Source organism: Atta cephalotes (assembly GCF_000143395.1).
Source record: "Atta cephalotes unplaced genomic scaffold scaffold00007, whole genome shotgun sequence".
Lineage (NCBI taxonomy): Eukaryota > Metazoa > Arthropoda > Insecta > Hymenoptera > Formicidae > Atta > Atta cephalotes.
Genome location: NW_012130071.1, coordinates 1,150,111 through 1,168,164, shown reverse-complemented (window position 1 = coordinate 1,168,164; position 18,054 = coordinate 1,150,111). Strand labels below are relative to the sequence as shown.

At 30.8% G+C, this 18,054-nt stretch overlaps 1 protein-coding gene across 1 annotated transcript in view; it reads left to right on the top strand.

The window, feature by feature from the left end:
- LOC105626900 overlaps positions 1 to 18,054 on the top strand; it is a 64,319-nt gene that overhangs the window by 26,319 nt on the left and 19,946 nt on the right. Inside the window, exons 10-11 of the mRNA XM_012208190.1 lie at positions 9,125 to 9,226; positions 12,079 to 12,364. Of these exons, the coding sequence (XP_012063580.1) occupies positions 9,125 to 9,226; positions 12,079 to 12,364 (388 nt within the window). The remainder of the gene's footprint in view (positions 1 to 9,124; positions 9,227 to 12,078; positions 12,365 to 18,054) is intronic.

Below are 18,054 nucleotides of genomic sequence, written 5' to 3'. Positions count from 1 at the left end.
CTCTCTTCTCTCTCTCTCTCTCTCTTCTTTCTCTCTCTCTCTCTCTCTCTCTCTTCTCCCCCCCTTCCCCTCGCCCTCCGTCTCTCTTTCTCGTCCTTTTCTCTTCAATTGTATTTTACTTTAGTTTTTTCCCTTTTTTAACATAATTGCACATTTTAATTTGTCTAATATAATGTGTCTAATATAATATGTAATATTACATTATGATAATTTCTAGCCAACAAAGTTATTTGTATGTATCACAAACTTTACAAAATTTAACGGTTTCGTAAATATATTTGCTGTCTGATTTTCCGAATTACAATATTTTACTATATTATTTTACTATATTATTTTCTATTTTTTTTCTTGTATAAATTAAAATTGAACATTAAGATGTTTAGAATGTCTATTTAATACACTTATTTTTATCAAATGTATCGCACTTTAATTATACATAAATTTCCACAATTATTGTTTTATTTCTCAATTCCTCTAATACTCCCTTTAGATATAGAACATTCTTACAACATTCAGTCGCCGAGATATATTCTGCCTCTATTTTGGAAAGTGCAACAATCGTTTGCTTTCTAGATCATCAAGTTATTGGTTTTCTGCAGTACTGGATCACGTAGTCAGTAGTGCTCTTTCCCATTTCAAGATTGCCAGTATAATCTGCATCATAATAGGCTTTTCCATGTCTGTGTTGTCGCCGTATATTAGACCGAATTCTTTATATATATAATAACTTTGTAATCCTGTAAATATCTTAATATTCTTTTGTTTAAGCTTTTTTGTTTAGTCTTTTGGGGATTTATGATTATATCTATTACTATAATTGACTGCAGAGATCCGGTCTTGTCTTCATCGTTAGATATAGAAGACTGTTTGTCTATACGGTAACGTTTCCTTAACATTCTCTACTTTTGTTTCCTCTTCTGGCAATATTAGCGTGTTGGCAGGCTTTGCATCCTTCATGCCGTATATCTTTAAATGTTCCTTGTTCAATATTGTTTTCTTGGCTCGTAAGTAAACTTACTTTTCCGTGACTCGCCGAACTTAATGAAACTTAGTACATTTGTAGAGCAGACTAAAATAATAGATACAAATTTTTTTATATCGGCAAAGGTGCAAACTACTCTTAGAGTAATAAGTACAAGTACTCAATTTCTTGTATTTTAGCTCACTTTATTACAGCTGCTTCTGAATTTTAGAGTTGATAAACTCTAAACAAATACTGGCTTTCATGTATGAACCTTGCAAAATAAATTGGACAAATCTGGATGAAATAAGGTGAAAATTGATAAATTAATAACAAGCGGAGAGAAACTATGTTTTCTAATGAATCCAGCTTGAATGGAAGAAGTTAGGATGACTGAATTGTCCTGACCTAAATTTCCTTAATTTGAATTAATTACTAGGTGGATTAAGGAACAGAAAGAGGACTCCGCCAGCCAATAAATACGATTGAAAATCATACGCTCCATGACTTTAAGAGGATATGATGTAAGAGAGATTCGACGGTAATGCTCCTAGGCTTAGGAATGAGAAATACTATAATGAGTGATATCATTGTTTAGGAAAAACAAGAAGATTGAAATAGATTCAGTATAAAAAGAAAACGAGATAAAAATTTATCTGAGAGAGCTTTTAGCAAGTGGCAAAGTACTCAACCCGGTCGAACCGCGGAAGAGATATTTACTGAATCCAAAGTAGCTCGCCTATAGTTGAATCCAGCCATGCTGGAGTGAAGTGGACCCTCCATTGTGCTAGAAATAGCACGGGTAGGGAAGAAACAGAAAAAAAAACAGATCTTGTCCTTAGTCTCTTGAATGAATTTGTCATCCGCTGAGCAGGTATTACCTGAATTATAAAAATCCGCAAGTCGACGGTTTTTGAAACGTTTAATCATTCTCCACACATCGTGAAAAAGTGGTAGATGTACATCAAACAGTTAATATTGACAACCAGGGGGAAATGATCGTTACTGTGAAAATCTTGTAAGATAAGAATTTCACACATGAAGGCAAGACCAAACAAGGTTACAACAAAGTTAATAGTTGAAGAGGCCCTAGAGGTATGAGAAAAATGTGTGAGAGAATCCGTAGGATTCATACAGATAAAGTCTTATAATTCCATGAGATTATTCATGATAAACTCGCATTGGATCTGAAAGGTTCCCACAGGGGATAGTGTGTGTTGAAATCTTCAATAATCAACGTAATGCTTTGTGTATCTGCGGAGAACAGAGAATTGATTGTGTTTGGGACGCAGAAATATTAGGATGGCGATAAACATCAATAATGATTGAACTATTAAAATAATTAAGAGAAAGAGAAATAACAAAAATTTCCAAGGAGGAAAGTAAATCAGGTTTATTGTCAGAAATATAATAGATTGGGTTGCGAATTAATGTGACCAATATCTTTAATATCGTGAGAAGAAGAGTTAAGCTGCATACAATCGAATTCATGAATTCAAAAGTCATGATGTAAGTTCAAGCATGTCTTGGCCAAAATAATGACGTCATATCCCTGTGCCAATTCTCCAATTCTCCAATTCTCGGGTTTTTTACTCACAGCGCCACGGCAATTCCGAAAAAGGAGTCTTATTGAATTCTGAGAGCTATATTGCAGCACTGTAGTAGAATCCATGAAGTTATATACGAGTGAAGTTGTCCAAAATTTCTTGTATCTGCTGAGAATCCAGCACCAAACTGAGTTTCACAGAGCAAAGAAGATATATACAATATGTTACCCGACTCTAGTGAAAATTTTTCTCATAATTTTTATATGAATTGGAACATTTCTCAGAAATACTCAGAAATATTTGGAAAGTTTACATCTTAGAATTTTTCATACAAGTGAATTCTGAAATATTTTGAAATTGCTCATCCTATAATTTTTAAACAGTATTTTTAAATTTTTTAGATTTTATAACATTTCATCAGAAATTATACTTATGTTATGCTGTTATACTTACAAAAAATCATAATACTTACATAAAAATCTTATGATATTTCATTATTAACATATGTGAAAAATTTTGAAAAAAGATGCAGATTTTTTGAAAAATGTTCCAATTCATATAAAAAAAGAGAGAAAATTATAGAAAAATTCTGAGAAAAATTTTTACCAGGAGAAAGCTTATGAAAAGAGTTAGAAAGCAAATTGAAAAATTATAAAAAAGTCAAATTAGCGATGAAAGTTAGACTGGAGTAAAGTTCCTAGAAAAACAGAGCCATTGGCCCATGTTTTCGATTGACTCATGTTAATTTGCCCTCATTATGGCAGCACAAATCACCATGTAAAAAAATGGCGCGCTTATTGAAAAACTTGTAGATGTGAAATAATGCAAAACATTCTTTTTGTATATATTTCATATTATAATCATAAGGAAATGTTATAATCATAAAGAAATAATATAGTTATGAAGAAATACAATCTGTTTAATAAAAATATAAAATTTCAAATGAAAACATAGTTTCAAATAATGGCACGATCAATCAAATGTATTCCTTCAAAGAAAAGCGTACACCTTCAAAGAAAAGCACATCGGCGGGAAAGTAACAAAATTAAAACAACCTCTATAACACAAAGTTGCACAAAAGTTGCAGCAACACTGCTACAACATTCCAGAAATTTTGCAATAATATTGCTGCAAATTCTGTGATGTATAAGAAAAAAGCTCGGTTTAACAAAAATTGAAAATAATGCAACATCCAGTAAGCCGAGACAAGACAAACACGTTCGTCCTGATTCACAATCATCATGGAACAAAGTACGAAAGTGCAAATACTAAAATAATAAGAACATACCCACTTTTTTTATTTGACATTTTGAGGACATGGCCAGAGTCTGTTTTTCTAGTCTGAGAATCTATAGCCTAAGAGGAGAGGAGTTGAGAGTGGAAGGAGAAAAATTAATGAGAAGAGAAAGGAATAGGATCAGATAGAGAGGAGAGACAAGAATAATCATATAAGAGTTCTATCACCTTCCATTGGGAGCCAATAACAATGCATTGTGTTTCTCACGTGTGTGCAGGGGAGGGATCATCTTGTAGGCCTTGATTGCTAGAAAAAGGAAGAGGAGGCATACGTCCGAGGGAGTCCTTCAGAATGTCCTTATTAGGAATGTTGTTGTAACTTTTTACCATAGGTTGTCTCTAAAATGAGGATTGGAGAGAGATGATCTACAACGTCGCTATAGGATAGACCGAATTCTGGAATAAATTCCAAAATCTCTTATGAGTTGAAATCATGATACGTATGTAACCTAGCTGAAGGAGAAGGGTGAGGAAGGGGACGGAAAGTGGAAAAAGAAGAAAGAAGGGAGAAATTGTGCTGAATGAGAGGGACATGAGGAAGAAGAGGAGATGAGAAGTGCACTCCAACTTGGCATGAGTCTCCAAGTATGACACATTTTTCAGGATAGCGTACTGATAAATCTCTCTCTGTTTAATACAATATATAAGCCGAGCATTTCACTGAGGAAGGTATTCACAATCGCAATTGCAGCAAATAGAGGAAAGCTGAAAGCGAAGGCTCTACCTTGGAGTGTGATCCCTGTGATCCACAACGTGCACAGCGCGGACGCTCTTGCAATCCGAGCTGATATGTCTCAAATAGGAATAATATTAGATGTAATAAAAAGAAATCCATTATTTTTCTATTCAATTTCATGCAAAAATAATGGATTTCTTTTTACTACACCTAATATATCAGGACCCGGAGAATATAAGGAAGGATTGGAAAGGAAATATGCACAAAAGAGAACGGGATAAAAATTAATCCTGAAATTTAGCGAGGATCGTATAGGTAGGAATTAAAGTATCTTTAATTCCCCTCTATTTTCTCTTTGCGGCACAGTCTACGAGCCGAAAGAATTTTATATAGCAAAATGAAATTCTTTACATAATGATTCGTTGCATATGCCCAAAGGGATATTTTTTATAACCGGTTCTCATGATTCTAAATAATGGTATAGAGGCTTTTAGGCATTTTGGATATTAATTAAAACGGTTAAAGTTAAAAAAAAGTTAAAAAATAAATAACTTTTAACTTAACTAGTTAATTTAAATGCATTAATTTTTAACTTAATTTACTTAAGTTACTTCTAAACTTTAATTTTTTAAATTAAAAATTTTTCTATCTCTTAATATTAATATTTTTTTCTATAAAATCTTAAACATTAGAGAATTAATTTAAAAAAAGTTCAATGATTTTATGATTAAAAATTCTATAAATATATATAATAAAATTCTATAATAAGAATCACATCATACGATAACCAGTTTTTTATTGGCTCGCTAGGTTTTGTAAATTTCTTATATTTGAATCATATTAATTTTAGTCATAAACATTATATTTCAATAAATATGAAATGAATTTTAGATGAAGAATTATTGTAAAACAGTTCTACACATCCACCCATTTTCTAAATTTTGACATATATTTTTTGTAACAAATATCTAGTCGATGTAATCGTAAACAAACAGTTGTTTCGAAAATTAAAGAAAATTAGATAAAGGTTAAAAAAAGAGAAATAATGCAAATAATACATATCTTCTCTCGCAAGATTTTGATAAAAACGTCTTATGATATGACTCTTATTACATTATATATTGAGAGTGTGCATTAATTTTAATAGATTTTCAAGAGATGACATAACTAATATTATCGCATATCAGGTCATATTGTTGCTACCTTCATGTTCAAAACACCAATGATTTTTCAATATGTGTCATTTTGCTGAAGTATAAACATTGTTTTTTTGAATATGTCGAATTTTGTGCCAACAAAACGCAATTTGCGGAAAACTTTACTTTTTTGCTTCCATTTGAAGAAAAGTGTTGCTGAAAGTTAACGAATGCTGTCGGAAGCTTATGGTGATTATACTCCATCGATTTCAACATGTGAGTACTGATTTCGATGCTATAAAAAAAGTGATTTTGACATAGAAGACAAGAAATGTCTAGGCCAGCCAAAAAAAGTTTGAAGATGAGAAAGTGGAAGCTTTACTCGATCAAGACCCGAGTCAAACACAAGAAGAACTTGCAGAATCATTAAATGTTGATCGATCAACGATTTCCAGATGTTTGAAAGTCATTGGAATAATTCAAAAGCAAGGAAATTGATTGCCGTACGAGTTGAAGCCGAGGGACGTCGAAAGGCGCAAAATGACCTGTGAATTGTCTTCAAAGACACAGAAGAAAAAGTTTTTTGCATCATATCGTGACGGATGATGAAAAATGGATATACTGCGATAATCCGAAGCACAAAAAAATCATGGTGCAGGCCAGACGAACTCTTAACATCGACAGCAAAGCCGAATATTCATGGCGCCAAACTCATGCTCTGTATTTGATTGGGATCAGTTATAGTGTATTATGAGCTGCTCTAACAACGAAACCATAAAGAACGCTACAATAACCTAACCTAACCAATAACCTAACCAATAACTATTGAACAATTATTGTTGTTATATGCCGTTATATTCTCCAGATATTGTTCCTTTCAATTTCCACCTATTTCAATTGATAACTCATAGCCTATCTGAGCAGCGCTTCTATTCTTATGAAGAATACCAAAAAATGGGTCGTGGATAGCTTCAAAAGATGTGTCGTTCTTTCGACGTGGAATCCACCTATTATTATATTATTATGGTATATATCAGAAAGTAGTGGCTAGTGATGGACAATATTTTGAATGTCAATTTGTAATCATTTTTTCACAAACCGTATTTTTACCAAAAAATCCCTTAAAATTAATGCACACTCCCAATATAAATAACTTACATTAACAAAAAATTAAATTTACCTAAGAATCTATATTTTAAGTATTATTTAAAGTTTCATTTTAAGAAAAATTAGGACATTCTTATCTCAAAAATAATTTTTTTCAAAATTAACTTGAATTAATTCAGTCTTAACTTTTATTAAGTTAATATTTTATTCTTTCAACTTTTGATTTAGTTTTATTAATTTTATAAGCCATTAACTTTAATTTAAAAAAACATTACTTTACCCAACTCTTTTTAGGTTATATGATTTAAGAACAATCAGATTAAAAACACTATTTGCCTTACTCGGATCATTCAAAGTGACCGAAATCTTATTGTACTCGACCGACTTAATCTCAATAATATGATCTCTACAGAATTGGAAATAATACGTCTAATAGGATTTAAAAGTGTTTTATTGTTGATATTCGATAAAAAATTAAATTTACCTAATAATCTATATTTTAAGTATTATTTAAAGTAAAAAATTTTTCATGCATGTATAAATATGTATAAACATACATTAAATATTCATAAACATATATAATCATATATGAAATATATTAATACATGTTCATACATCTCTCTTTCTATTGTAAAATGACTTTTTAGTGTAATACAAATAATAATAGTAATGTAAAAAAAATATTAAAAATAATTAAAAGAGTAATAGTAATTTTCATATTATTTATTTTTAAAAAAATCAAGTTTGAAGAAATGTAGAAAAAATTATTTATGTATAATTGTATCTAAAATTATGCATAATTGTGTATGAGCAATTTTTTTTCCAAACTTGTTTTTTTCTGAAACGAACAATGCGAAAATTATCCCTTTAATTATTTTTAATGTTTTCACATTATTATTTCTAAAAAGTCATTTTATAAAAAAAGTAAATTTTACAAAAAAAGAGATCTATTAACATGAATAGACATGATTATATAATATATGCTTATGAATATTTATGTATATATTTATACATATTCATGCATGAACAATTTTTACCGGATAGATTCTTATTGAACAGTGTATAAAGAGAAATCCTTACTGTATTTATAGCAAATATTCAGAATTAGATGAGTTACTTACTGTGTTGTTGTAACTAGTTTTATAAAGGGATTCTTCTGGATTTATATCCCATTCGTGAGAGCATTTGAATGCCTAAAGGACATTTCCCCTAGGAGAAGGATCTATCTCTACGTCTTTCAAATTCCCCTCGTTATGTTCGTAACTCGCTAGAGATTCACCTCTGTACTTAAGAGTTCATTAGACTGATAAAACATCCGAGAAAGAACCAGTAATATTTCCTTCTTTCTTCTTTACAATGGGAAAACGGAATCTATTGCGGTCGGATACCTTATTGGGAGAAGACTTCAACTATATTGATAGTGATCATCTTTTTCTATTCCTTACAATTCTTTTTGTTTTTCTTAATCATCATGAAGGACAGCGGTACCGATTTTATGAATTTCAAAACATTAGTTGTACTCTTCCTAATAGGCGAGGACGTTTTAGACAAGGAAAATTTGTTTGCCAGTCTTTTCGAAAAAAACTGTTTAGTTCCTCAAGGGAGACTGACGCACGATTAGAGTCTGATTTCGGTTTCGCACCCGGATGAGGGACAAGCTGGAGCGAGCCTTTTTGCTTGCTGGATCGAGAGCGAGCCTTCTTGCTTGCTGATCAGTGATATGCCACCACCACTGATCACCGGTCAACAATCACATTCGAGATGAAATAAGTTAATTAAGAAGGAAAATTGATAAAAGTAAAAAATAAAAAGACTAAAATGGAAAGCGCGCACAAGCGGACCGAATTTTCGAGAAACACGAATGCGCAAAAACGTGCAAAAACATGTCTGCATTAGTCGAGTTCACGAATGAAAATATAAAACGTGACTTACTTTTTGATTTTGTCATCGCGACACTTTTTTCCCCCCCCCTCTTCGATAAACCGTCGCGCCACTGATATTGACTCGCAAACGCTCGTCTTCCCCAGGCATTATGTGCTAAATTTGAATCCGGTTTATTTAGTTTCCAACACTAAGATTTCTCATTCTATACTTTCAAATGAAATCTTATGAAATCTAAAAAAATTTAAAGTATTGTTCAAAAATTATAAAATGAGAAATTTTAGAATATTTCAGAATTCATATATATATATATATATATATGAAAAATTCTAGGAGAAAATGTAGAATTTATCAATATTTCTGAAATGTCCCAATTTGTATAAAAATTTCTAAGAAAAATTTTCATCAGAAATATAATTGAGGGTCCAATAGACCTTCGTTAGATCCGGAGGATTAAATACAATCCTAACTTATTTGACACAAATGTCGCGAATGTAATAATTATTAAAGATACTTTTAGTCCAGGTACACGATATCGAACGCAAAGCGAGAAAGATCCTCACTATCAAAGACGATTGCGATTAAGAAGACGACAAATCGAATCCAGCGACGAAGGATCTAGGTAAAGGAATTTCAAAAAAGATTAAAATTAAATAAACCCAAGTAGCACAGCAGCGCTTGCAAAAGGCTAAAAAAACGATTATATACACTTTGTTAATGCTTTGTAAGCGCTGTGTGCTACTTGGATAAACTTTTTAAAATTATCTAAGGAAAATTGATACACATTTCAAATGCAATAATTACAGAGGATAAAAGATATTAAAATTTAAAGAAATGAGATTCAAAAGTGGCACAATCAAAAAAAAAATTAAGAAAAAACGAAAAACTTTTTTTTCAATTTGATAGAAAATTATTAATAATTAAATAATATCAGTAAAAAGAATATAGGATAAAGTTATAATGCAAGTAGATATGGTGTGCTCGTAATTAAAACAAGTTTGCGCATAGCAACGCGCTGATCTCGTTTTCTGTCATTTTATAACATATATTCGCGCGATTGTCATATGATTTGAAATAATTAAAAAATGTATTAAATATAAAAAATGTATTAGATGAAAAATAATAAATAATAATAAAAAAAGTAATTATTTACTAAAAATAAGTAATTATTTACTATGTGTGAAACTGAGTTTTACTGTCATAGCAGGTGTATTGAAACAAAATACGCCAAAAAAATGGCGAAAAAAGATTGAGTTCTGATTCGTTGCAACAGATAAACATGCGACAGAACACACCATGTTCCAGCTAGCTGAAAATTTACTGTCAGTACTGAAAATCTATACGTCACTATAGATTTTCACGTCCACTATAAATTTTCAATACTGACAGTAAATTTTAGAACACAGCTCGTGTCTACGTGCATCATGGGATAAAATATACAGTGATTGATTACGATACAATGATTGACTATTTGCTATGAATTTGTCTATATATTAAAATCCAAGTCAAATTAACAACTAATTTTACAACATAATAATAACTGATATTTACTAACTCCATATATGAACAAAATATTCAATTTACAGTTATAATTTACATTACCGTTTTTTACTTTCCAGTCCGTAAATTGAATTCACAAAAACTGTAGTATATAATTAAGAAATACTTAACACTTCAGTTAAGCGTATGTATAGGTAAATTATATTTTTATAAAACAATTAATGACACTTTTGTTCATCATACATCGCTAATACAAGGTTATATCTCCTACATATTTATTTTTTTAATTCATGCAATAATTACGAAAATAAAAGGGTGGTCAATTATGAAATCTAAAAAAATTTTAAATATTGTTCAGAAATTATAAAATGAGAAATTTTAGAATATTTCAGAATTCATAAATATATATTTCTAGGAAAAATTCTAGGAGAAAATGTAGAATTTATTAATATTTCTGAAATGTCCCAATTTGTATAAAAAATTTCTAAATTAAGAAAGTTCATTTTTTACGATTATTGTAATTCACTAGATAATTACTTCTCACAAATAAAATTACTATTTTGAGATATTGTAATATTATAGATTTAATTTTTCATCAAACTGTCTAAAGTAAGTTGTATGAAATACTCTCAAGAGGCACTTAACAAAGCCGTAGATGCTCGTTCGTAAAAATGTAGCTGAATGAAGCGACGCAAATATATAACGTAAATCAACGCTCAAATTTAGAAAAGCTGAACCATCGAACATCAAAAAAATAATATCCTATACTTGGAATTTTATTAAATTTATCTCCTTTTTATTTTCTGAATTTTTGTCTTCATTTTGATAGTTTTCATCACTAATAGTCAATCACTGTCATTTTTCTGTACAATAATAGTAAAACTTGTAGTCAATAATCATTTTCTGAATAAAAGTTTCTATTGTTAGAAAAAATGGTCTTATGAAAAATAGTCTAAAAACATGAATGTATTCAAAGTTTTTTGTATTTGACATATTCTTTGAACCTACTTAATGCTTTCAAATTCAAATAATTTCAAATAATTTCAATAGTGATTACAGTGATTGTATTAAATTTCAACACTTAAGTAATTAATCATTGTACACTTTATCTAACATGATCAAATATCATTTCACAATCACAGTTACCAGATCCCGAGCACTAGTCTGGTTGGGGCCAAAGATCCGCTTCGAGATTCGTGCGCTAAAGATTTACTATTTTAACCAATTGCTATCCAAAAAAAATTGCTTTTCAAAAAAAAACGTACAGGATTTCATTCATATTTGACCACTATTGCATTTTCTTTTTATTCAAATAGCAACAATCAAAATAACTTACATAGTGTGAACAAGATATTTTCGTATATTATTACAACATAAAGTGAAAACATAATCATAGATTTTCTTATTATTAAAATAAATATTCTTTAATCATATTTCTTTCCGCAATTCAATATTGCACTATACAGCGCGAAAAAGAAAACAAAAAACATACAAATACAACGCTACAACATTTTTAACATAGAAACAGGCTGCGCGGACATCACTAGATAGTGAAATTAGTGAATACTTTTTCCCGTCAGTCGAAGATTGGTTCCCAAAATTGGAGTCTCCAATCAAAAACTAGAGCCCTGGCAATGTTCACAATCCTTAAAAAATCCATCTTTGCGTTCTAATGATTATTTTAACAAATGTTATATGTAATGTTGTATATTATACATATGTAATGTTATAAATTTGTTCATTTTTGATAATTGATAGAATAATGTTTAACTCATTCATGGCAAATAACAACTTTAAATTAAATAACGTTTTTTATAAGTTGTGTCACTTTTGAAATAAGGGGAGGAGGGAACAATATTTTTGCGATAAAACAAGTTTTAGGATGGAATTCTTAATCAATTATTGCATCACGCATGGTTTCGTGACTTACTACAACTTGATCATTATAAGATGAAATTAATTTATCTTTATTAGATCACCGTCCCCCGACCGACGAAAATCAAATAACGGAAAATCAAAAAGCCGAAGCACTATAAGACGTAAAGCAAAACCGGAGAATTATGATGCCGATCTGTCAATGGACAGTCTAAATTCCGTTGTGCCTTTGCGAATCGACAAAGACGGGAAAATTAATATTGAGAATCATGCCGATAAATTACGATCTGGAAACGATATGAGTCACACAAAAAAAACGGATGAAGATAGTTCTAACATCTGGTGCGGACAGGAAATCTTGTCCAAACTGTCATCATTGAGAAGCGTATGTAACAAGCAGATAATATTATAATCTTTCATATCGCCATATTTATATTCCTTATACACAGTCAGGGGAAAATAGATATGAAAGAGACATGTTTGGAAAGAGCCATTTCAATTAATTGAATATCGTCAAAAATTTTAAAATATTTTCATTTGATAACAGTATTAAAACTACGTCGTCCATAAACATTTAATAATAAATAATAATAATAAATAACAAGCAGATAATATTATAATCTTTCATATCGCCATATTTATATTCCTTATACACAGTCAGGGGAAAATAGATATGAAAGAGACATGTTTGGAAAGAGCCATTTCAACTAATTGAATATCGCCAAAAATTTTAAAATATTTTCATTTGATAACAGTATTAAAACTACGTCGTCCATAAACATTTGGCAATCATTACGGCGTTACTATAATAAGAGATGCAAAATTATCGTTATAAAAAAGTTTCTTAAATTAAATTTTCAAGTCTTTTTCATTTATTTGCAATTAACTTTTAGAAAAAGTATTTTTTTATCGAATGTTATATAAGAACGGAACATAAGAACATAGTTGCAAATTTTTTTGTTTATTTTGGTTTATCAGTATTCTATAATTAAATTTTTTACACATAATGTTATGAAAAAGCCGGTATTGAGAGCAATGAAAAAATCAGTTCTTTTATTGCCGCTTTATCTGGTTCCTTTATTCCATACTCAGGGATGTTCTTTTCAGTATAATTATATACTTATATACTCAGTACTTTTTTAGTACAATTCAGTAAAAAAAATTTTAGTACGTCAATACTTTTTTGAAATATATCATGCTGATGATCACTACATTTTCATTCACTCGGTCTCAATCATCGCGCAGTGTTAATAAGGAATTTGTAAGGGGATTACAAATAACTGCTATGTCTGTTCAATAGATTATTCACATAACTGTTATGTCTGTTCGATAGATTATTCTGTAAGTAAGGAAGTGCAAGTTGTGCTTTGGGTTTATATTTTAAAAAATATCTGTTAGTTAAAGGATGATATTTTGATTTCTGTTAAAGCTTATGTATATATATATATATATAATTTAGTATCCGGCTCTTCCAAACAGCTTGATAGCTTTTTCAAAACCAACACATTGTTTGGAAAGAACTGAATCCTGTTTATAAAACTGGTGGTTAACGTTAATGACTAAAAATATAATTTTTTTTAAATATTATTTTTCTAAAAAACAAATAAAATTAAGAATAATAATATTATATCACCTTGATCGTCTAAAGATCATAACTTTGAGAATTTTTTGTAGGAAAACAAACAATGAAAATAATGAAAAATTTATTTTTAGGCTTTTATGGAACAAGTTTTTAGCTATAAAATTATAAATTTTTTATTTCTTTTTTAAAAAAATAGTGATATTTACAAAAGTGATATTAGAGCCGCTGTACTGAATGTCGTTTTGCTGCGACTATTAAATCAGCATTGTGAGGATCTGATTCTTAGTTGGATCTGAAACAAAAAGCCAAAAATTTTTATTTTTTACATAATAAGCATTAAAGAAATACGTACGGATATTTCGAAATATCAATTTTTACGGAAATGATAAACATTTGAAAAAAGTCTCATTTTCAGTTAAAAAATTTCTCAAAAAAAATTATAAAAAAAGTTTTTAACATATCGCAAAATCTATATCGTATTTCTTTAGATTATACAAAAGAGAAGAATCTGTGCAAATTTCAGATAAACAATTTATCACATAAACAGATAATCGGATGAACAGTTTCTGAGACCCGCGCAACGCCAATTTTGAAAATGTAGTTTCAAGAAAAACGCGTTTAAAGTTTGTAATATTTTGTGTGTTTAATCGAAAATATCTTCTACATTTGCCTCCTCTTTTTCTTTTTTGTTCGTTCTGAATAATTTTCTTTTTTATCTTACAAGTTTAGGTAAACTTGTAAGTAATAACTTCGAATTGTTCCGAACCGCTCGTCGACATTACAGATATGTTTCTAACTAAACTAGCTCGAAATTTGATTAAAAAATGTTAATTATTAATTTTAACTTTTTATTAGAACCTTATTTTTAAGACTATAAAAATCTATCTTTTAAGACAAAAAATTCTATTTTTGTAGCCTCCAAAGTGACGTAACCTCTTAAAGGAGCTACTTTCCAATGTCAATTATGTAAATATAGTTACTAACAGACGTTTCCACCTGTGACGAGGTCATTTTCAATGTAGAGTATTAATAAATTTGACAAAAATAATTCGCAAATTTGCAAAGCTGAGATATTATTATCGCAATTATGATTGATATGTGTAATACGAATGCCAGGGTCGCAGTTAAGGTCTCTCTTCTGCTAAATCGAAATCAGCGCAGTTCGATGCGTTACATGTGCTTAATGTACATCTATATACATCCTGCTATTAAATGTTCTCGGTTGTTATGTGCTGCAATGTACATGTAATATGGAGATATCTGTTAATTTTTAAAAAATTATGATATGAAACTAGTGTGTTAGTGTTATAACTTTTGTATAGATTGATTAATTTTCGGCTAGTAAAATATTTTATGATTAATGAAAATGATGTTTAAGATTAATACCTTGACAGCATAATCCTCGTTTGTTGAGAATTTTGTTTATTTAAACCGTGGTGTTATTTTTTTATATATACCATTTTTAAAATTAATCTTTTATTACATGAAAATTCACTGTCAAGAAGTTTTGATATTATTCCAGTTAAAATCGTGATGGGTGATATTACTCCAGTCATATCATAAATCATATTTAAACACATGAAAGTCACATGAAAAATGGCTCATCAATATCGACGTTATACAGGAAATACATGCTCTTTTACAATTAGACATAGATGTAGTTGAATCTTAACGGGGCTAGGGTACTTTTTTCAAAGGCCTGGCGGCGCCAAGGTATTTTTTTCAAAAGTCTGGTGACGTAGTATCAAGATACTTTTCATAATTATTTAAAATTTTTATAAAATAATTTTTTTATATTTCTATAATAAGACGATAACAAGAAAAAGAAATATTTACTAAAACCTGAAATTCGACATGATATAGTTAACCAAAAGGTCCAATCCATCATATAGAGTGTCTCAGAATTGATGTACGAGTCACATTGGGAGCATGAAAGGGGAACAATAATTAAGAGGAACAATAGTTAAGGAGAACAAAAAAGTCTTATAATATACTATTTAACAAAAAAATAAGAAACACTTTAGAACACGCTCAAAATTGCGCAATATAAGAACATCGTAACTCGGTGAAAAATTGTCACAGACAAAAAAAGTAAAAAAAGCATTTGAAAGCTTGAAATCTCTACTTTCGAAATCGATAATTGATATTTCAATCTGACTGATTCTTTACGGACACAAATGGATACCCGTCATATCTGAAATTTTTTTACAAACTTTATGAAGGTCTATGGCGTGAAGTAAAATTCACACAAAAATGCGATTAACAGCAGTCGAAAGAATGAATTTTTAAGCGGGAAGCACAGACTCTTGCATAATGCATAACACGTAACGCATAAGAAAATGTACTAATCGAAGTCCTCCGTTTCCTTCCTTTCCATGATAAAGAACTCTGGTTGATTTCTTATGCCTCATGTATTAGGTGTACAACTTTGCTTCCGCCGAAATTCGAGGCTTTATTGTAAAAAACTGGTTATACATTTATGATTCAATGTATTGTCCATCGCTGGCCACTACTTTCTCCCATCTTTCGGGTAGCGTACGAATCCTGCGTCGAAAAAAATGGTCATCTTTTGAGGCTATCCACGAATCGATCCAATTTTTTACTTCTTCATAAGACCGGAAGTGCTGGTCAGCCAGGCCGAGTGCCATTGATCGAAACAAGTGATAGTCAGAGGGAGCAACGTCTGGAGAACACGGCGGGTGGGGTAGGACTTCCCATTTCAATGTTTCCAAGTATGTCTTGACCACTTTCGCAACATGGGGTCGAGCATCGTCATGCTGCAAAATCACTTTATCGTATCTCTCGTTGCGGCCGTTTGTCTTTCAATACTCGGCTCAAACGCATCAATTGCGTTCGATACCGATCGCCTGTGATTGTTCAGTCGGTTTTAACAGTTCATAATACACTACGCCGAGCTGGTCCCACCAAATACAGAACCTTACACCTTGGACGTCAAAATCACCGTTCTTGAAGCGTTGAAACCACTCACGACACGTTCTTTCACTAATAGCGGCCTCACCATAAGTATTTGAGAGCATTCGATGAGCCTCAGCCGCAGATTTCTTCATATTGAAGCAAAAAATTAAAATCTCCCGCAAATGACAAGAATTTGGCTCGTAAACTGACATTTTCAATCGAGAATAACTTTATGATGCAGACACAAATCGACTAATGTTTCTATGGAGTTATGTTGACAGATGCCCAAGTTTATAGTATGACGTCTATGATCTATTTATTTCGACCACCACTTACCGCTAAAGTCATCTATAGGAAAACGGCGGAAGCAAAGTTGTTCACCTAATATTATATGTTATGCATGAATCTGTGCTCCCCGCTTTACTTTCAATTTGCTTTTTTTATTGAGTGCTATACGATTTTTCTTCATCGAGTTATTGAACAATCGACTTCAAATTAGAGCGTTCGTAATAAAATTTTGTAATAAAATTTTTACATAGAAACATGATTTAAAGCATTCGAAAGTTATACTTTAAGCTTTAAAACGGTTATTTCAAACGTTTCGTCAATCATTTTTCACAAAGATATGTAAACCTTGATTTTAAAACTTTGACAATCACTATATCCAATGACTACTTTTGCCCAGTAGTTTTCGAATAAAAAAATAAAACGTCTAAGCTCAGATAGCACATTTTCATTCTAGGAATGTTCTATAAATATTTTTTGAGAATTTTGGAATGTTCTACAAAATGAAAAACCTTCTAAGAATATTCATAGCATGAGAAATTGGGAATATTTTCAGAATTCCAGAAAAATCCATAGAATGTTCTACTGAATCATCATAGAATTCTAAGAACTTACAGAAATGTTATTACAGAATCTTCTAAGAACATAACAGGAATGTCTATATCAGTGCTGGAATTTACTTGGAATTTTTGACCGATTTTCCACTTCCAAGGTTCCCATACCTTTCCTTATCAATTCGCATGCATTCTAAATGTCAGTCGACATTTAGACTAGCTGCGCACGAGTTGGTAAAGTAAGAGAAACCAAAATGAAAATCGGCCAAAAATTGCAAATAAATTCCAGCTAGTCTATATATACAAAATGTTCCATTGTAATGTATTATGCGTACAACTTTGCTTCCGCCGTTTTCCTATAGATGGCTTTAGCGGTAAGTGGTGGTCGAAATAAATAGATCATAGACGTCATACAATAAACTTGGGCATCTGTCAACATAACCCCATAGAAACATTAGTCGATTTGTGTCTGCATCATAAAGTTATTCTCGATTGAAAATGTCAGTTTACGAGCCAAATTCTCGTCATTTGCGGGAGGTTTTAATTTTTTGCTTCAATATGAAGAAATCTGCGGCTGAGGGTCATCGAATGCTCTCAAATACTTATGGTGAGGCCGCTATTAGTGAAAGAACATGTCGTGAGTGGTTTCAACGCTTCAAGAACGGTGATTTTGATGTCCAAGGTCATCTCTGTATTTGGTGGGACCAGTTCGGCGTAGTGTATTATGAGCTATTAAAA